At 40.0% G+C, this 21,429-nt stretch overlaps 1 protein-coding gene and 1 long non-coding RNA gene across 3 annotated transcripts; one reads left to right on the top strand and one right to left on the bottom strand.

The window, feature by feature from the left end:
* Positions 1 to 48: 48 nt before the first annotated feature.
* DIS3L (DIS3 like exosome 3'-5' exoribonuclease) lies at positions 49 to 15,044 on the bottom strand. 2 transcript variants are annotated; one of them, XM_003209571.4, is made up of 17 exons: positions 14,835 to 15,043; positions 12,641 to 12,794; positions 11,799 to 11,927; positions 10,725 to 10,860; positions 9,597 to 9,773; positions 8,693 to 8,771; positions 7,598 to 7,777; positions 6,644 to 6,813; positions 5,727 to 5,888; positions 4,813 to 5,060; positions 4,300 to 4,392; positions 2,934 to 3,467; positions 2,141 to 2,295; positions 1,866 to 2,041; positions 1,490 to 1,635; positions 608 to 782; positions 49 to 532 (listed from the first exon to the last, which is right to left on the bottom strand). In XM_003209571.4, exons 1-17 carry the CDS (start codon positions 14,962 to 14,964, stop codon positions 212 to 214), a joined length of 3,165 nt encoding a protein of 1,054 aa, XP_003209619.1. In that variant the 5' UTR covers positions 14,965 to 15,043; the 3' UTR covers positions 49 to 211. The 2 variants fall into 2 exon arrangements, with proteins under 2 accessions (XP_003209619.1, XP_031411215.1); XM_031555355.1 differs by having other exon boundaries at positions 1,866 to 2,295; positions 14,835 to 15,044.
* On the top strand, positions 3,463 to 4,425 carry LOC109369672. The gene is made up of 2 exons (XR_002119081.2): positions 3,463 to 4,025; positions 4,281 to 4,425. It is a non-coding gene; the product is annotated as an uncharacterized LOC109369672 (long non-coding RNA).
* Positions 15,045 to 21,429: the final 6,385 nt, after the last annotated feature.

The raw sequence follows: 21,429 nt of genomic DNA, 5'->3' as shown, positions 1-21,429 counted from the left end.
TTTTTTTTTCTTCACTGAATGACAATCAAAAGGATTCACTACACAGGCTTTAGTCTGGAAGGTAAGATTTATCATGTATAAAATCTTTGTTGCATGATAACCAGATACAAAGAATTCTTATTTAAAATACACAATTTCTCATTAAAATGACTTCATTTTTTAAATATATTTTTAAAAATAAAAATTGTACAAAGTAACTATAAGCAGAGCATCAACAACTACATGTATCAGCTGAAACATCCAATAGAGCCCAGTCCCTTATCTCCTCGAGCAGCTGGTATAAGCTTGCTCCCTTTGTCTGGCAGTACTCTTGGTACTCCAGGCACTGTTCCTCAATTACTGCACTTCTTGCTTTTTCCTGGGCACTCAGTGCTTCTGCAGACTGACTGACTTCTCTGACTAAGTCAGATTTCACCACACCAAAATTCTTCTTGGAAACTTCTGTGGCTGAAGTCTGGCATGGGGTGTTCTTGATTATTTCAAGCTTGATTGTGTCAGCATGGCAGCGGGAGGTCTGCACAAGTATTTTCACCTAAAAGCAATTTAAAAATCACTTTATTTCTGACCGTGCTCTTTCCTTTTGCTTTCTTCAAATTAAAGTACTCACTGTAATGTGATCAAAGAGGCTTAATGTAACCGATTCTCCAGTGGTTGTAGTGGAAGTAATTCTATTCTGAAACCGTTGGAGTGATCCAGGCTTCCACTCACAGCTTCTCTCACCTTGACAGGAGAGGACTAAGCCTTCCTTGTTTTTCATGTAAGCAGCACCTTTGATTCCATATCTACAAAAAAAGCAGAAGTGCAGGCATGAGGGTAGAAATTCTTCAAAAACTTTCTCAGTTACCTTGCTAATTTGAGAACCAAAGGAAGCCCAGCTAAGATTATATGAAAGCAAAATTAAAAGGGCAAACTGCAGCCTGATAATCCTGCTTCAGCGATGTTTCTGACAGCGCTCATAAACAACCTCGCAGTATATAAGAACAGGATGAGACAGCAACTGGGGTTTTTCAAAAGCAGCAAAGCAGAAATGAAGGTCAGTAACCCATTATCTTATGTGTTGGATGGAGCCCAGAATGCCCAGGTAACGGAAGAAGGGCAGTGTTGCACAAATGTTCAAAAGAGGTTCTCAGCCTGCATACACCACGTTCTGTAGTGAAAGAAAGGAGCGCTGATGAATGCAGGGTCTTTTTACTTGAAAATTTAAAACTAAACTACATTTTCTCCAGTCATTGTCTCTGCAACCACTTGAGCAAAAAAAAAAAAAAAAAAGCCTTTTAAATGTTCTGAAACAAATACACTATGTAGGACAGCCTTACCCTTTTTCCATAGCAGCTCCTTTTTGGAATTAAAACAAACTCTTATTATAATTTACAGAAAATCTAAAATACAGTCATCAGTCAATGCTTCCTTTCTTAAGGACCAGAGGTGTCCTCACAGCATTCCAGAAGCAACTGATTTTTAGTCTCAGCCCAAGCTCTAATCAACTTACCTTGGCACAAAAACAAGCACACCATTTGTTCGAATTGAGTAGATAACTCCATCTGCTATGCAGCGCTCATCTGTTTCTGGGCTTTTGTCTTTGAAGTACATGCATTGGAAGAGTTCAGTAGACTGTTTCTGAGCATGCTGGGCTGCCTGCAGGCGCCGCCCACAAAAAGAGAAGACAAAAGGACAGGTAAATATTCTAAGAAGGCCAAATGGCTGTGATCTCTATAGATTTTTTTCCATTACTTATTCCCCAACCCCCTGAAAAAAAGATCACATCTAAAAGGAGCGCTGCAGCGTCGTAGTACCAAAGTCACAGTAGAGTGGTATCCTTTTTCCCTGGGTAGCGTGCAAACACAGACACACGGTGACCACCTTACCCTGTTCCTGTTATTAATGTGTTTGCACAATTCCTCAAGATCCTTGTTACTGAATAATTTATCCTTCACATCCTTAGTTTCCTTCAGAGTTGCTGCCATCAAGAGTCTGTGGACAACTATATCAGCGTATCTTCTAATAGGAGAAGTAAAATGAGTGTACTTATCTAAAGCAAGGCCTACAAATAAAAAAGGAAGCAATAAGTAACCAAAGCAGTCAACTGCCTCCCCCTGGCAGTTCAGGAATAGCAGGAATTTCATAACGAGTGACAGGATACCATAATGATGAAACTCTTCCTCAGAACAAGAGCCAGTTGAGAAGTACAATGCATTTGACATTGCATGGGTGGCCATAGATCGCAACAGTCTATTCACAATTGGATCCAATGGATCATCTGCTTTATCCAGGGACTCAGCCAATGCTTTGTTAGACCTGTCAAAAAAGTGTTAATTCTGAATAAAAACATGTTTCTCTGATCAAAGTAATAGTCTGCAGTTAAGCTGCATCTTGGAGAACCAGAATCTAGAGTAAAACCCACTTTTGTCTGGTACAAAACAGATGCTGAGCTGGTTGTGTGTTCGGTACAGGAGAGCACAAATGCTGGAAAGGTGACTTCCAAACAAAAGGCTCTGCTGACACACCTCATGTACTGATAGCTCTGTATGATGAGGCTTACAGCCTTCTCATAGTACAGAGTCATTATAAATTATTCTGTATCTTTTAAAATTATCTTGCACAGAATTAGTTTGATTTAAACCAAGACTTTTACACTAATGTTACAGGAAATACGGTGCAAACAATGCTAACCTTAACTGCTACACAGGGACTGACCAAATTCTCCTGTCTAAAAATGATTCAACTACTGCCATTTTCAGCCCAGTCAGTAGAAATACAGCTGTCACCTCTTTAGAGTGTCATTTTACATAAAGGTTATGGTTAAAAAAATGAATTAAGAATTGCTAGTGTAGTCTCTATTAACATTCAGAACAGTAATGGTTTGTAGTAATAACATAGTCAAGCAGTTAATTGCTGAACTGATTAAAGTGCTTAAGACAAGCAGTAAAAGGTACCGTGTGTCTATTGAGAAACCTTTGGCACTGGCACATTCTTGAAGGTCAGTAAAAAATTCCTGTCGTGGTGGAGGATGTTGACGTAACAAAGCTTGATGAGGAAAGCTTTCTGAAATCTTTTTTGCCACCCAGTGGTTTGCAAGAATCATACATTCTGCTACAGTCTCATGTACTTCCAGTGGCTGCTTGGGGATGAGATCATGAATATTTTTTTTATCATCCAGTTGCACTCGGATTTCTACCCCTTCTAGTTCCAGAGCACCGCAGCTGTCCCGCTTAGCTCTCATGTGTCGTGCTATATCAGTGAGTTTGGATATTGCCCAAACCAATTCAGACAATTTCTTCTCTCTTGTTCTTTCATCCAAGTCTTTCAGTTCCAGGATATCATCAACAACACTTGCGTCCCCATCTAATAACCCCTGTGCTACTTCATAGACCAGCTTGTATGCAGATCGAATGATGCTTTTGTTGTAGCAGACTCTCAGTATCTCGAAGGACTCTCTTTCTAGTTCCCACAAGACACTTACAGCATACCTTAAAAATAAAAATCACAATTCTTTAAACAGTTCTGGTTGACTTAACATTTAACATACAGGTTTCATTCTGCGCTGATTTTCTTTCCACATCTGTTTTAAAGCACCACTACACTGTAATAGTTTATTTCAGCTTTCTATGACTCCCTACTACTTGGATTACAAATAGTAACAAATAATTCAGAGTCCACGCATACATAGTCACTCTGTAACAAGTGATGAAACATTTTTTATTTTGTGCACCCACAAAGCATGCACAGTCTAACTATGGAACAAAAATCATAACTTTTTTTAAAGAAATCAATTAATTGTATGGTGACAGAATTGGTGTGGCCAGCTCAAAAGCAGCACTGACAATCAAAGAATGGGGGCAGAGCTGCAGAAGAATAAGCATCTCCTTTGTTCTTAGCAGCAGTGCTGAGTTAAGCCCCATAAAACTGAACAAGGAAGGACAGCTGGATACTTAACATTTCCTGTTAACTCTCAGTGAGAAAGTCGTCAACATGAATAAGCATTCACTGTAACTGCTGCTGTCTGAAGATCTCAACAGGGCTAACAGGTAGGAAATCTTGTTTTTGTACCAGATTTATTCTGTCGTTAATTTCATCAAAAAATCAGCTGCATTGCCACAATCAACAAATGGCATTTTGGCAAGCTAAAGGATTACAAAGTGTGCACCTCATCTAAATAATGTAACATTGGAAGCTATTTTTACATTATTCTTTCAGTTGAAGATTTGTAATGCAAAACATGCATATAATTAGTAAACAGATAATGGTAGGAATAACTAAATTGCAAAAATTTCTTTCCTCAGATATGTTGGAAAATCTTACCTATCCACTCCACTGAGAAGAGAGCATATGTCAGCACTCAGGACAGAGGGCAGCATGTCGTAACGACGGTCTGCTAAGTAGTAAGTTGTGGCCCTGAAGAATAAAACACATGTGCTGTTCTTCTCACCCTGACTCACTGGTGTTTATCCCCCAGGCAGTTTGCAGTGTAATCACAGTACCAGCAACACAAGGCACGTAGCATGGTTTGTTATTCTTAAGGTTATCTGTACACAGCAGACAGGTACAGTACTGAAATCAAATTATTTAAATATTTCTCAAGTCTAAGCTTGCTTTGCTCTGAATCTCCAACTTCTTTTAATGAAAGAGCTTGGGCTGCACAAAATACACACATTTAATGCGATAGCAAACATCTCTCTTGGATATTAAGTTCACATTTCATTGTGCCTAACAAGAACAATACATTTCATAATGTGACTCAGAAGTTTGAGCTCCAAACGTTTTTTGTACTTTTAGAAAGCTCCACGTATTTTGTACTTTTAGAAAATACATTACCTTGCTCTTGCCTCAACATCGGTGTAAGAATTTGCTGCCACAAAATGGGTTACATCTGCAATGTGGACACCTAGCTCTAGATTCCCATTAGGCAGAGTTCTAACGGACAGTGCATCATCCACATCTTCACAACCTTTTGGGTCAATGCTGAATACTAAGTGTGTATCTCTCAAGTTGAGACGTTTTTTTTCCTCTTCTGGATTCACTTTCCATGGATTCTTTGAAGAACTCACAGGCATTTCATTCATCTGTACAAAATATTATTGGTAGACATACAGTTATATCTCTCCTAAAAAAAGAAGCCAACAGATTAGATTGAATTTCCTTTTCCTTTTCTAATCTGTTAATAGTTTTGTGTTTAGCCTTTTAATCCCTGACAAATTCCTCTTTCCTTACGTTTTCCAAGTCAGACTGGGAAACAAAATGTGAAAGTGTGCTACAACTGATACTATTGTAGGGATATTGTAGCTGTGGCAAACAAGCACTGTATGCTGTTTCTTACATTCTTTTATTTTTTTCTTCAATTAACTGTAGGTACAATCAAAACACTTCAGTGGCAGATGGCTGCTGCTCTGGTCGGAAACAAAAAGATTTAAGACAATGATTTCAACAAGTCTTGGCCTTTGCAATCAGTAGTATAAACACATTTAAAGACAATAATATCTTAAAATTTTACATCAAATTAGAATTAAAAATTTGTAATTCTCTCCTATTCATGAACAGGTTATCTTAAAATCCCTCTTGATGTGAGAATTTATAGTATTCCAAAAACCAATGCCATCCAAATGTAGTTACAGAAAAATACTCTATAAATAGTTTTCATTTTTCAAAAATCTGGTGGCAGAGGCCCCCTCTTGGAGCAACGAGAGCCTGCAGGTAAACAGAAAACAAGGTTCCTCATCATAAAGACTGACCTGAATTTCTGAGAAGGGAGCAACAGAAATGCTGTTCTCCACCAGAATAGCTGCTATTTCCCCTTCGAGATCTCCAATTCTTCCTAAAACTCTCACAAAGTGTCCATTTGGATATACAGAAGTTGATTCCCAAGAATCAATGCGCACAACAACTCTGTACTCCTGCAACAACACAATTCTTCTGTTAAAACAGCCATCTGCTCCTGACAAGCAATCAACATAAACACTTTTCAGAGGCAAACAGTGTAATCCGAAGAGACTGACAGCTCTAAACATCTTAATAGAAAAGAAAAATAAACCCACAATGAGAAGCACGTAGATACTTAGAACTACATTTCTTTCCTGACTGTCAATGCACAGAGAATCTCTACCTCCGGGTATAATTTAAAAAAAAAAAAAAGGACAGAACCAAGACATAAATAAATATTCTTCACCATCAGAATTTACTTGTTAGCCTTTATCTGTGAAGTACTTAGCATTACAGAGTAAAGACAGCTGGAATGAACAAAAAGCAAAGATCTCTCTTTTCTCCAGCAATGACAGGTCAATCATTGCAATTTGTTACCAACTTACTGAAAACCCTTCTCTGTACTGTCACCAGAGTTATAGTCAGTGATCCAATAAAGGCATAGGGGTTATTAGTATGACCTCACAGTTAATCAGAAAACAAAGCACAAAACCCAACAACCCAGATACCTGGACTATGGCACAAATTCAGAACTCAAATACACTTTATTACCTGAAGGTGAGACAATTCTGTCAGGAACTGAACACACTTCTTTATGCTGAACTTGAACTGCTTTTACAAACTTAACTTTACTAATAATTCTTTACCTGTCTTTTTGCCTTGGAAAACATCATCAAAACATATGACACCCACCATACAAGTACAGAATAGAGAAATACTTTCAGATTACCTGTAGTGCTTCTGCTTGCTGGGTACTGATCCGGATTTTGGGAATTCTGTAGTCCCAAGGTGTTACAAGGATTTTCTGAGCATTTCTGCCTTGGGACTGGCTCTCTTCTCTAGAGGGGAAAGTGACCACATAATCCCTCCAGTTCTTTTGAATGATTCCAACAACTTTACCTTTTAATAAGGAACATTTTCAAATAAGTTTCCGTAGTACAGAGTGTAAGACTGTAATAGGAGCTGGATACTTCTCCATTTACTTATTAAAAATCTTTATCATTAATTGTTATTTAAAATCAAGGAATCAAAAGGATGTTGTTGTCTTTTACATAATCAACAGCGAGAGCACAGGACACAAATGCACACTTTGTAAATTGGTCTGTATCCTAACATAAGTTAGTCTCTTGTAGAGCTGTAAAGAATGACAGCGTGTGTTTGGGTAGCAAAGTGTTTGAGATTTAATCCTCTGGGCCAAGACCATCTTAGCTGGCAGCTTTCTCAATTAGAGTCAGTCTCCTCATTCAAGAGATCTGAACCCCAAAAGTCTTCTGTAGCAGTGCTGGAGTTCAGACTGACATTACCATCTACTGTCAGCCTTTGCAAACATCTTTGCATTGTGGTATTCCTGTTTTCAGTCAACTAACCATATCAAATTAAATGCTTAAACTCAATAAATGTAAAATTCAATACTTTAGGAATTTATTTAGAATAAATGAACTATTTCTGAAAATAAAATTAAAGAATGGAATTTCACATATAGTAAAAAATCCAGTGGCTTTATTTCAGGGCTATGTTAGAAAGCTTTAATTTGGCATAAGCACTTGGAACTTAGTGTGGTATGATAAATGTGACAGTGAAAGAAATCCAAGCAAAAAGAATATATAATGAAGACTGCAACACACATCAGACCAAGGAAGTGAGGTAATCTTAATAAAACACTGCATAATTTGATCTACTTTACCTGTGGGCATGGGATCACCAGTGGTGTCTGCAGGTGTTTTATCCTCAGTCTCATTCTCACACAGGGCAACAGTCCTTCCTTTCCATTCATGGCAAGGGAGTAACTCCACTGCTACCACATCACCATGGATTGCACGATTTCGAGCTCTGGCCCCATAAATAAGGATATCACTTTGAAGTTCTACATGGAAAATAAGAAATAAATTGAACTACTAATTCCTCCACCTCCCTTGGCAGCATTCTGCTGAAATAACAGTTTACAGAAAAGTATATTTGCAGTACGACTTCTCTCCAAAGGCAGTACTGGCAAGTAATTAACACTGCAAGAAAATTAAAATCTTTCCCTCGTTTCCTAGAAGAGATATTAAGTAATTCTCAATGTAACCTCTTAGATACAACACAGCAGAGGCTAAGATGATTTCATTGTTCTCAGGCAGCAGGTTTAAAAACACACAGAACAGTTAAAGCGTTGATTCAACTGCTGCAGAACTCTGGGCAGGATTAAACAAGTTTTTACAAAAGGGTTTGTATATGGAATAGTGTAGGGTCTGTTACAGGAACATTTGAAAGTACTTATTAGTGAAAACTGGGACACTACAGCTGTGCGAGGACAATGTGCTTTTCTTTAAAAGGTATTTATTACTAACTATACCAGAAAGACAATACTGGTGATCTGATCTGAAAGGCATTTTTCCTGTATGTTCACAGTGACCAGCTCCCTAATGCTGCAAACGCTCATCTCAACAAATGAGTGCCATCTGAAGTTTGAGCAAAGCACGAAGATAATGATTTGCATCAGTATTCAACTTCAGAAAAGCTCTAGAGAAATCTGCTAGCAGGACAACAGTCCAAAACATGGCAAAAGGTACTAAGAATAGGGGATATACAGCATGTTGTTTTCTCAGAAGGCTCAGTCTCTGGATTAATGTCCATCCTCCTTTCTGGCTTGTGAAAAGAAAACACAAGCATTACAGTATCTTAGCTTTCATCTTGTTTAATATCTGAACAGCTATATATGTATCTACGGTTACATGGATTCATGTGAAAAGTGCAGGCAGTGTCAAGAAGTCACTGAATGCTTTCTTTGTCTTTTCACCTGTTTCTTTGCTGCCAAATCCCTGAAGTCGAACAAAAGCTTCCAGTTGTGCTCTGTGCTTATTGACATTCAGTGCACCCTAAAAGTAATAAATCAATAAAAAGAATGAAAGAGTCACACCTCTAAGTAGCCAACTTGAAATAAAACAAAAATGTGCTTAGTTGTACTTTTGGTTGCTGTTTAGGTCATTTTGGACATAACTGTTTTCTCTACAGAGAAAGAACATACAACACACACCTTTAAGTATTCACTTCTAGGAAAGAAGCACAAATTATTTAAAAAGCTCATTTTTAAGCTGGTGAGGAACCTTTTATTCAAAGCATAGGCAGTATAAGATTACTTTTACTGCCTGCTCTAATACTGGACATTAAATATTAAGAAAGAAAGCTCTATTTTTTCATATTTTATTTTCACCTTGCTCACAAAGCTGTCAAGCAAAGAACAAATTACTACTTCTAATTCTTTAAATCGTTTTTTTAAGAGATTGTTGGCCACAAACAATCCAAATAAAAGCCCTGAGTAGCCATAAAACCGTATATTAATTCCACTGACTGAGATATAGGCTGTGAGGAAATTCATTAAGAAATGTTGCCCTTATATGGCACTATTTATATTTCAAAATTAGATACAGTTGCTTCATATCTTACCTACTTTCTCAACTTACAAGAATATCAAAAGTCGACCTAAAGGAAGATCCCCAATAAGAAATTTTCCTTTTTATTTCTCCATCTGTTCACAAGATCCAAATCCCTCCCACCCTCTTACTCTTGCCTTCCCAGAGTAACTTTATTTCCCTCTTCCCACTAATCCATGTTTCTTCATCTAATCAGTCTAATTCAGGCAACTGAAAGAACAAAGCACAGGACCGCATTGTTCTGTGTATGATCTCTAAGTAGCAATTTACCTGTATGTACCTCCCAGATTTGATCCCAGCCTCCAACACTTCCATGGGTAAGTGCTCAGGATATTCTTTTCCATTGTTTTCTTGACTTTCAATCTCCCGTTCACGCCGAGCTTGAAGTATCGAGTCAAAGAGTTCATGGGCAGCCTTTAAATCAGGCCAAAAGTTATCCAAATAGTTCTGTATGCACATATATGAACAAAAATGAAAGGATTTAGAGGTCACTGCTCTTTTAATAATGCTTCATTTGGAATGCATATAATGGACAAGGGCTGTCTTACGGTATACTCAAACAACATTTCCAGGTGGTAACTATGTGTCTGTTCTAGGCACCACCAATTGTTCCAGATTCATTCTGATTCATTTGGAAATAAAACTAAAGGAGATGTAACTGTTAGGAGAGCATCCTAGACTAGAGATTCACAAATTTGTACTAGTGATATACCCCATCTGAGCTACACGCTGCTTCTAGAATGCCACAGCAAAATCATCCAACAGACATCCAACCTATCATATTTACACTTTTTGTAGGACTCTCTATCCCACATTAGAATTTCCATTGCCTCATAGAAATAAAACACACGTAATCATTTCTATATAACTTTGAGGTAAACTTTGTTGGTTTTACTCAACATCCTATCACAGCTAAACATAAATCTGCTATTCACGTGTCCTGCTGAATACAAGCAGTAACTAAATAAAGAATAAATTACCTTCCCAAACATCAGGGTATCCTAAATTTGCCTATAGGGGCTAACATACACTGTCTGAACAATGCTGATGGACATTTAGGTTACTTCTGCTTAAGAACTGTTTCCACTGCAGATTCAGACAGCTGGTTGGGATAACCAATTATAGGCTATCAGTGCCAAATTCTTACCAAAAAAAAAGAAAAAAAAGTAAAACAAAAGAAAGGGCTGCTGTTTTTCTTTTCATTTCTCCATTTTTCTCACTCACTATTTTTGACGACATTCCCATGACATCTTTGCTTTCTTTCATAAACATAACCATGAGGCAGCATTGTAGTACTATTACACATAAACTGAAATGATTTGCACTACACACTGAGCTTTAAAGTACTTGTTTGGTCATTCTGATGAATCACGAAGGCAGCCTTCAAAGGCATGTTACCTTAAAGGAAATCACAAACACTCCTTCTGTTTCATTTCCGTACTGCTTGATAGCATCTTCATCTTCTGTTACCATAACAACCGGCATCTGACCCAAGCAATGATTATAATACCAAACTGCTGCATTGTAAATACTCCTAGAAAAAAAAAACAAAGCTTGAAATAAGATTTCTGGAATATCTCATTTGCTATTTGCAAGACATTTGCAGACTTTGTATAAATGAGACTTTGGTTTTCATACACCAAGCTACATAATCTTTATATCTGAAAAAAGAAATTGTGTGCCATGTATGAGCACTCAGAAGACACAGAAAAAGTGCTTATTTCTCAGCACATGTCCTACCTGCAACACAACGTATTACTCCTGAGTGAAAGCTTGTAAAAATTTAGTTAGAACTGCCAGAAGTTCTGTGGGCTAAACAGGCTATGAGATGTTACATCTAACAGGATTAGAAGTATGCTCAATCTATTTATTATGCTAAAGAAAACTTTTAAATGACTGTCTGTATGGGAACTGTTGAATCACGGCCTGAAGCACTGATTGAACACCTGGGAAAAGACCCGGTCAGCCCCTGGGAGCACAGGTGAAGGCAGTGGGACAAGAAGGGGTGAAGCCTGGCTGTACCTCTCTTAGACCTCATTTAAGGACTGACTGGCACTAGGGAAGGATCTCTGGTTGGAGATCCCTCTTTTGTGGAGTTTTCCCTGTGAGCCTCGATCTGCAGAAACAGGTGAGCACTTTTTCTTTGTAACACCTTTCCACTGGTGCCAGTCCCTTTGTTATTACATTTCCTTTACTGCTATTTCACTGCCTTGATCTTTCAGATTGTTATATTGTCCAACTTGAAAATGATCCGAGTGTGTGTTTGTTCCCAGTACAAATAAACATTTTTGTTTATTTTCCTATTGGAACAATGTTAATCTTTCCTTCTTCACAGAAGGACAATCTAGACTTTCACAACTATTGTGAACTGTTCCAGGCCTATGCAAAGCAAAACAAAATTAACTCTCTAAATATCTCTAAATATAACACTTCTATGTTATCCATTGCAGTGCTGTATAAGTTAAAGCAAACCTGGTCTGCCACTTCTCCATGCTTTCTCCCTTCTCTCTTGGCTGGTAAGAGTTCTGGTGGAACTCATTAGCAAACACTGTACAATCATGGCGAGTGTCCTTTATTAGATTTCGCAATTTGTTGTACTGTCTGGAAAACAGAAAAGATAAATATTATCTTGTGCTTTCTTTTGATAATACTAACTTATTTTCATCTGGAAATACAGCTGGAAAAACTCAAGGAGAACTATGGTCACACGCAAAGAAATGCACTTATTAAATTCCACTATTGATGATAAAGCCTAAAAAATCTATAAGCAAGCTTTTCTAATTGCATTACAAATATTCAGATCCTTAAACACATTTGTTTCCTGATAAGTCCCCCTCAAACATTATGAGTGTGTGGGAACTTCTTTTATCATTTCAAAGACAAGATGCTTTGGCAATATATAGGTTATGTCTGTTAAGTGCCATGTAATAGCACTGACTGGTCCTCAAAGATGAGCGCTCCATCTGTAATATAGCAGGAACAAAAAGGTGCACAAAATCCAGTTGTGGCATACAACACTGTTACTGCAAAGACCTTTATTGCTGTCACAAGTCATCTGATAAATTAGTAATGTTATAGGTTTAATGATGCCACTATCAAGCAGAAACTATTACAGGCATTGATGCCTATGGATCACTAAAGATCACCTTTCCTTCCCTTCTGTAAAATTAAATTAGTACTTTTGAAAGACCTAAGAAAAACTTAAGCACAGCGTTTTTTCTGATATAGGTTAACTGTTTAAATATATACTGTACAAAGTCAGTAAGTTACTTCAATCTATAGTAAAAACAAACAAGTTGTTATAGGATAAGTACCTGCGACCTTTTTGATGTTGCACAGCTTGACATGCTGTTTGCATGAAAATAATACCTTTCAGCTCTGGAAACTCAAGAATCTCAAGGTAGTCCTGAACAACCTTCCAGTCTGGGACAACGTAATGAGTCACATCGTCCGATAACAATTTGCCATCTAAAATACAATGCAGAGGTTAAAAATTCAAACTTTCAGATGTAATGCTGCTTTCTTGAAAGTAAGAGCCATAAAATTAGAGTTGCCTCTCTTCAAAGGCATACACATGCATTTCTCAGATGAACAAAGCTACAGTGACTACTGTGGTACAATTCTGTGTTGCAATCTCTACAGTTTGTTACAATACCCTTTTGTTATCCACTAATGCCAAAATGTAGTGTGAATTCAATCCAAAGGAGTGAAGAAGATTCAACTTCATTGTGAAAAGGATGCCACTTAAAGTGCATGTAACATTCCTTTTTTTTTTTTTTTTCCCTTTCCACTTTCACATGAGGAAAGAGACCACAAAAAATCTTCATGGAATCATTCAATAGGTGTAGTGCTTCCACAGATCCCTCTATTCAACACTATCCATTTAGAGTAGGCTTTTCTCCTACATCTTTACATATAAGAATACAGACAAAAGGAGATGTTCTCAAAGAGAACAGGTTCAAATCTGGACTATTATCATCAACAATATTCTCTAAAGAAACTCCATTCCTTATGAGTATGCCAATGATTAAACCTTAAAATGTCACTGCAAATTAATTACTAAAGATTTGATGGGTTGGCATTAACTCTGCTGTATTTGCTGATTTATCCATTTTAGTATTATAAAAATGGTACTTCTGTAGTTACTAGAGGGCAGGGAAATTGTATTTGGTAAGATGATATAGATCTTGATGTGTCAGGTTATTTCCATGTATCTCTTTGGAACTGTCACAGGACCAACTGTGAATCCAGCAGGCACAGTCCTGTGCACAGTGCCAAGGCTACACCTCACACTGAAGGTATAGAATGGATGATGGCAGATTGCACATATAAAGCTAATATTAATTCAGAAAAGCATTAAAAGTAAAATGTCACTCAAAGAGTTATATAATCTGCTCACATTAAGCTATCCTTGCCTAATCCATGTGTTTAGAGCACAATAACTTCTAGGTAGGCAAAGGGTGCCATTAGAGGTATCTTGAGGTGTGAATTATGCAGAGGAGAGAAGTTTGCTGAGCACAGCGTGCAGTCAGGAATGAAAACAAATGTTCACCTTACCTCGGGGTTACCTGAAATAAGTACACAGGGACATGTTCTAGCACTCATCTGCAGCACAGTTTACATTCAAGCCGAGAAGAAGAGAAGTCGGTCATGGGCACAGGGGTGAGATTTTGGTCTGTAACTTATAGCCAAAAGCAGTGCACATCTCTGTGGCACCCAGATCCACAAGGGAGCAGTGATTAACTCACCCTGACATCCTAGCTAGCACTAAGATGCTGTGCTGTCCTCTGCCCTCACGTGCAATAGGCACAGAGATCTGAAGTGACAACACTGGTGTCAGCTGCAGCTCAGAAAGAACTGAAATTCTGAACCTTTTATTTTAAGCTGATCTATGACATGCTTAATAGCACCTCAGTACATAACACCCCAGGTGCCACAGAAGACCATCCTATGCTGGATGGGAGGCAGAACAGGAACACTGTACTCTTCTATGAACAGAAATACCTGCTGATGCACAATTACAGCCGCCTCACGATGCCGGCTGGGCCCTGCTGTAAGCACACAGCACAGCCACGGCCAGGGATTACTGCACGCTATAATCACCACCACGCAGAAATTAACGCACTTTTAGACAACCTTCTGAGGAAATAAAGTGAGAAAGGCGCCTTTCCCGCTGCGCTCCGGCCTTTCAGTACGGCCCCGAGCTGTTACAGCTAAATCCTTTATCGACCAACACCTCCTTTCGGTTCCCTTTTTATTTTCCTCAGCACCTCGAATCGGTGTCATCGCTGTACTGGGTGCCGCCCGTAATCTCCCATCGCTGTGCATTGCCTCCACAGCGCCCATCCCCCGCTCCGCTCCCGCCGGTTCTCTCAGGCCTCCCAGCCCGCCAGGATCCCCTCAGCCGATGGATCGCACCCGACTTTGGCCCAACACCGAGCGCACCGCCCCAGGTCCTCCCTCACAGAGCAGCCCGCGTCGCCCGTCCCGTCCCCTCAGCCCGCTCACCGCGCGGACAGCTGGCCCGGCACAGCGCGCTGCGGCACGGCACGTCGCTCCGGAGGTAATGCTCCCGAACCACGCGCACCGAGCGGCCCTGCTGGCTCCGCAGCTGCAGCACTTTCTCCGTGCGGAGCATTCGGACGGCGGCAACGAGCGGCGAATCGCCGAACGGTCAGGCCGGAGATCCCGGGCCGCTGCGCGAGGGGCGGTGCAACGGTACGGGGTGGGGCCTGAGCCGAGGGGTGGGGAGGATGCCGGGGGGCGGGCGGGAGCGCTGAGAGGGGAAGGAGGGAGCGGTGCAGGCGGTGCTGAGCGATGGGCGGGAGCGGGTGGGGAGCAGCGCTGGGGCAAAGGCGCGAGCTGGGAGCGGTGCGAGCCGAGAGCAAGGCGCGAGCTGAGGGAAAGGCGGGAACGGGCTGAGAGCAGCTCTGTGGGAAAGGCGGGAGAGGACTGAGGGAGTGAGGCTGGCTGCAACTGAGAGGAGACTCTGAGAGACGCAGGAGCAAACTAAGGGGGAAGGAGCTGAAGAAAAGTTGGGAGAGACCTGTAAGAAGCAGGGCCGAAAGCCGAGGTCAAGCTGTGAGGGGCTGGTGCCGAGCGGGAGCTGAGGAGAAGGGTTTCCACAGCCCTGCGCAGAGCCCCGGGTTCTGCTGCTCAGTGACGGGGGATGGGTTCCCTTTCAGTGGTGGAAAACGGAGAGATTTAGGAGGGGCGGTGGAGAAAATGCTGGGGAAGTGTCTGGAATGTCCGTGAAAGGTGAGAAAGAAGGGTCTGCTCTCTAAGAACGCAGTGCGTGGGAAGAGGCGGAGGGGCGGTCGTAGCGAAGATAGATTCGGGGTTCTGTCGTTTGTAGGCAATTACAAAGGGCAGAAATGTGTTTTGTATCGGAGGCACTGGAAGGCTGGACAAGGTCCGCAGAAGCAGCAGCTGTCTTGCTGCGCCTGCCTCGTAGCCCTGCATAACGGCACGCGCCCGTCTCCTGGCCGTTCCCTAATCGGCCCCACCGCGAGCCGCCCCAGCTCCGCTCCTCGCTGCGTCCGCTTCTATGGCGCCCCCTGCCGGCGCCCGCTGGGCGATGAGGCGGAGCCGCGGCGGCGCTGCTGCTCGTGTTTGCAGAGTGGAGGCGAACGCAGTGAAAGATTGATTTTTGTCGAGATCAAACAGGAAAGCGGAGGAAGGTTGTGGCACCCAACGCAGTGTTTGTGGGCCCCAGTCGGTGTGCCGTAAATAAGACTGTAATGCTGCTAGTATGGCACCGGGGGATGATTTTAACAATAAAAACACATCAATACTTTCTTAGAAATGCCTCCATCATAACCTCGCTTGAACGTGGTGCAAACTCTCCAGTAGTCCTTTTGAGGAAAAAAGACTGGGAAAAAGCCAAGACAGCGGGTCCCTGTTTATTCCACTTGTTTCTATTTCACATATCTTGTAAAATGTGTATCTCCAGTGACTAATATTTCTAAGTAACCAGTTGGTGCCAGTAAATGTAAGTACCATCTGTAAGGAACTGGTTTGTAGAAGCCAAGTTCTCAGCATGTGAGGAGGAGGAGGTGTTAAAACTTGGTGAGAGACGACTGAAGTGTGGTCTTGGTTGGTAGTCTAGATTATTTTAGATGTATTATGTAAGCAAGATGTGAGAGGAAGGGAGAAATGGAGACCAAAATGATGGAGCTCTGGTTCAGTAGGAACAAATATAGAATAACCAGTGGTGACAGGAAGGGGATGAGAGAGAACGTTTGGGAGAAAATATACAGAATTCAGTTTGAAATGCAGCGGCTGCTCCCCGCTGTGGCAAAGTGAAGAGCACAGATCAGCATGCCTACATTGTGTCATTCTGTGACTGCAATAAAAGGAAAGTTAATTAATCGAAAGTGACTGAGATCTCTGCTCTAATTTGTTCACTGTTTTACAGAAAAAAATGTAAGACCTTTGGAGTAAGTTCATGTGCTGCTGATACTGCTGAGGAGCTGCATGCTTATTTCTAATATCCTAGTTAGATGGTCTTTAAAATTCTCAGTTGCCCTTCCTGTCTTGATAAACAACTCCTAGGCATCGAAGTCTGTGTAAGGTTGACTCACTGAAGGTGTAGGACTGGTTGCGCTCCATCTAACAATTGAGTTTGTCCTAGTGAGATCAGAGACAAACTTTGCTCATCTAGTAATTGCCTTTATACATGACAAAAAGTTTGAGCAGGGAGAAGCAAAACCAGCAGTATAGCAGGAACATCATTAATTGTTTTAAAGTAGAAGTTGCTGATGTGATCTAGGTATCTGAATTAGAAGATCTCAACAGTGGTAAAGAATGAAGGTGGAATGCAGCACAACTGCATGCCTTTGAAACATAGATTTCTTCATATGATTTTCCTTTCAGTGTTTGAGAAACATGACACGGCAGAACCGACTGAAAGAAACCAGTATAAATATTTCTTTCTTTTCATACAGTATACCTTACTTCATACAGTGCTCCTTTGGAGAACACCAGTAAGTCTTGGGAAAGCTTTTGCTTCACGAGTGAGAGAAGTCTCTTTAAAGTTCAATTACATGTTTGTTCTTACCTATGTTGGGAAGTGTGAGCCTCTGAGGAGGTTTCCCTCTGCTTGGAAAAACACCTCGGGAGATGCAGTGCAGAATTTCAATGCAGTACCTTTAGATAGAAGTTGCTCAGTTTTCAGCAAAGCAGCATTTCAGATCAGTGGAAAATACTGGATTTTGGCTCAGGTTTCCCAAGATTGAAGTATGACTCATCTGACAAATAGCTGACACCAATATGACCTCAGAAACTAATTTTGAACACAGAAGAAGAGCAGTACATTATATAGGTTATTATTCATCTGTATGTGGAAATGGAGTGTCCACTAGGCAAGGACAAGTATTCAAATACAGGTGTGATGTGTGGATGACAGTGTAATGTAATCCCATTTTGGCTGCTTACCAGTGTTTGTCAGTTGGTGTCACACAAATAAGCCTTTGATATACCTTACCTTTGCCCTGACAAAGCAATTGCTGGGTTTTCTAACAAAAGGACTCATTCCTCAGCTGCCTAAAACCTGTTGCAATGTGATACAGCTTCCCCTGCTTTTCTGTGTTATGAGCTGGGCTGCCAAGTTGGGCTTCATCAGCCAAGTTTGTATTTACATTTAAGTTGGTGACAGAGCAATGTGTAAAAATGTATCTAGCAAATTACCCCGTGGTCATCTACTCTGACTGTTCTATGAGTAGACAGCCTAAAGAAATGGTAAACCAGCAAAATTGAGATCAGAGTATTGGAGTCCAGGATTCACACAATTCTGGAATCAACAGAACTCTTTTATATTTTCTTAAGGAAAGGATATTTTGATATGTTGTTCTCTTCTCCAGGAACTCCATCGCTGGGGTCGAAGATGAAAGGTTTGATTGCCTTACAGCATATCTTTGAAGCTGCTTCTCCTATTCTTAAAGCAATTTTGAAGCAATGGGCAGTTCAGTATCTGCTTCTAATTCATACAAAGCTGAACAAATGACTGTCTTTTCTCTTAGAGATTCCTTCTCCTAGATTGCTGGTTCAGGACATGCCAAATAATGTAAAAAATAGTACCCAAATCTGGAAAGGTCTGGGTTAATGTGCTGATCCTTGCACTTGTAAAATGTGAAATACAGTCCTCACCCAGCTGTGTGCTGGATACCAGCACTGATTGCCTTGTTAAAGGTTAGTCTCCTTCCTACTCAGCTGCAGAGAAGTGCTGATAAGAGAAGCTGACAATCCTTTTTTGAATGAAAGACCACGTAAAGCAAAGATCAGTATCCATGGCTCTTCTATATATGGTTGTACTTCTGAGGAAAAATTCTTTGCCTTCGTTTGTTAGAAAACATATAAAAACTCCTTCCATTTGTTAGCAGAAGTGATATGGTATGCATGAATGTCATAGATGAAGGCCCAGGAATGTTATTGCATTCAGTCAGTTGACACTGAATCTCAGCTTAATGGATGTAGCACATATTCTAGGTCAGCAATGTACAGCATTGGAAATGTCTTTCTCCTTAAAGGAGCTGTACTGAGTTTAATTGTATTTGTTGTTGGGAAAAAAATGACTTTGCCTGTATCTGAATTTACTGATTTTCTTCTTGAGATATTTGTAAAACTGGAAAGCTTTCTCCTGTCAAGTTTCTCTTCCTCTAATGGTGTTATGCTGTCACCTGATGACCTCTTTTGCTTTTTCTTTGATAAGTTACGAAAGCCAAACTCTTTGTTTTTCGTGTTTTACAGCTCTTTAATCTTTTATTATTTTATTTCTGTTGAGATTTATTGCTGTTGCTGAAAATCCCCAGCGTGTTCTGTATACTAGACTTGGGTTTGGCATCGTGGCCTGAATCAAATACGATGGAACAATCATTTTACTTGTTCTCCTGTACATCTTAGAATTAGACTAACTCACTCGGTGTTAGCACTGGTCTGAGGGAACTGGTTAAGTTACTTGTCTATCCTTACCTGAAAGTATTTTTTTTAAGAGCCAGTATCTCGTAGTTAGAGCTCCTATGTAAGCATGCTTTACATCTTTTGTTACTGGAAGCTTAAGATATAACTTTGTCTGTATCTAAATACATGGCTTGCTGAGACTCAGCCTGTGAAATGAGCCAGGCCAGTGGCTGCCCTGTGCCTGAGGTGCCATGTGAATAACAAAAACATGCAAAAGAAATCTCCACCATTACTCTAGTAGGAAATCTGAAAATAGTATTTAATTCTAAAATCTATTAGTGAAACTTTCTTGCTCAATTTAATATATTCTGTGCTGCTTTGCAACTTCCAAAAAAGCAGTGCTAACAAATTGCTGGTTTTCAGGAAGTGTGAAATTCTTGGCAGAATTCTTATTATAGTAGCAATATTGCTTTTAACAAAAATCCCTTACTCTTGTTGAAGAAAGATATCAAGACAGTTAAACAAGATCTATTTTCTGTAATCCTGAGCCAACCAGGATTAATTTTATCATCCTCCTTTAATTATTTTTGTTGAATCTCTTATAAGTTGGACTTTATTTTATGTTGCCTGGGATTTCTCTTTGACTGACAAGCCTATAATTACCTGGATTATTTCATTTATCCTCTACAATTATTTTACATGTCATTACAAAGAGCATAGGAACGCTAATTTTCCTCCTCTCTCTTTCTCCTTCTCCTCTCTTGTGATTTGCTTTTCTCGTGCATCAGTTGTTAGGATTCAGATTTTCTCAGTGGATTTCTGTTATGATCTGCCTTACATTTAAGTTTTCAATACCGGTTATCACCACTGGGAGACACTATTAAACTGATTTGCAGTTGAAATGAAACTCGCTTCCATTACCATGTCTAATGGGCTAAAATCAGCCTTTCTGCTACTGTGAACAAACTGCTTTGACTTGCTTGTAATGTAACTAGACAGATTTCTTCTCTAAAATAAACTGGAAACTGAGGCTGTCCTGAAACAAATTGAAAAACAACAGCAATGAAAAACCACCAGCAGCCAACTTGTCCTGCGGATCTCTTCAGTTGAGGCAGGATGGAACTGCATGGTGTTTACAACCACCAGAAGCATAAAAACGATTTGTCAGAATTCCTCACTTTTACTATGGTGTACGTTTGATTTTCCTCCCACCACCCTTTTCTTCTTTGGATGCAGTTCAAAAATTTATTACATCACTGCATTGCAAAGCTGTATGTTGTTTCATTTCACTTTCTGAACCTTTAATTTGTTCATTCCCCATATTTGCTGATGCAAGATTTTAAATATTAAAGGCAAAAAGCCTTTGTACTAGCACTGTTTGAATGTTAAACTGTAGCTGATTAAGGAGCTTTCATTTATTTGTAGATTATGATCAACATTTGGTGGATTCTAATCTTTCTGTTTTCATAAAATATGTTTCTACTTGTTGTGTTACAAGTTACTGAGATAAGTTAGATCAAAGAAGGAGTTCGCCTGATTTTGGCATCAAAATGCATTTGAGTTGGTTGGAAGCTTTACACTGAAATGATGCGTGGTGTCTGAGGTGTCTCAGCCTCTGCAGCAACTCTACATGTGGGTCAAAGGATGGTCTCAGGTAGGGATGGAAAAACCTGGCAGGTCACCTTTGTCCACCCACTATCAAACTGGAATTTTTCCCTCCAATGTCTAGCTCAAGCTTGGGGTCAGTGCTGCAGGATACAATGCTCTGAGATTTACTTACTATGCTGTAGAAAACAGAGTTGTAAGGGTGACTGTTTTTTTACTCTGGCTTTCAAAATCAAGGAAATTTCTGGGTGATTAATTTCTTCATAGATTCCTATTGTGAGAAATTGAACAGGCTTTCATTTGACCTGTGGGGAAGTCTGCTGTTAAAATTTGCTGTACAAATGAGATATAAAAGCTTTTCCTTGAGATCTCAGAGGCATATGTTGGAATTAAAGGAAAATGCATCATAGTGCATTTTTGGTGCTCAGCTGTGCATGTAAGGTGCTTTATATTTTACTCACCAAAAGCATAAGGGTTTTTGGTTTTTTCTAATAGCCACAACTACTCGATGTGTTGGAATGTCACAGTGCCTATCAGGCCTGGGCAGATAGCAGTCTGAACTTTAGAAGAATACATTATTCTTTTCAAAGAAAGAAAAAAA

Source organism: Meleagris gallopavo, chromosome 12 (assembly GCF_000146605.3).
Source record: "Meleagris gallopavo isolate NT-WF06-2002-E0010 breed Aviagen turkey brand Nicholas breeding stock chromosome 12, Turkey_5.1, whole genome shotgun sequence".
NCBI lineage: Eukaryota > Metazoa > Chordata > Aves > Galliformes > Phasianidae > Meleagris > Meleagris gallopavo.
Note: the sequence above shows the minus strand (reverse complement) of the source record. Positions and strands in the feature narration are given on the sequence as shown.

Coding starts and splice junctions, on each gene's coding strand:
- DIS3L (XM_031555355.1), bottom strand. CDS start 14,964: ATGCTCCGCACGGAGAAAGTGCTGCAGCTGCGGAGCCAGCAGGGCCGC. Junction 12,795..14,834: donor CCGGGCCAGCTGTCCGCGCG/GTGAGCGGGCTG, acceptor ATTGTATTTTAG/ATGGCAAATTGTTATCGGAC. Junction 783..1,489: donor GTGCTTGTTTTTGTGCCAAG/GTAAGTTGATTA, acceptor CTTTTTTTGTAG/ATATGGAATCAAAGGTGCTG.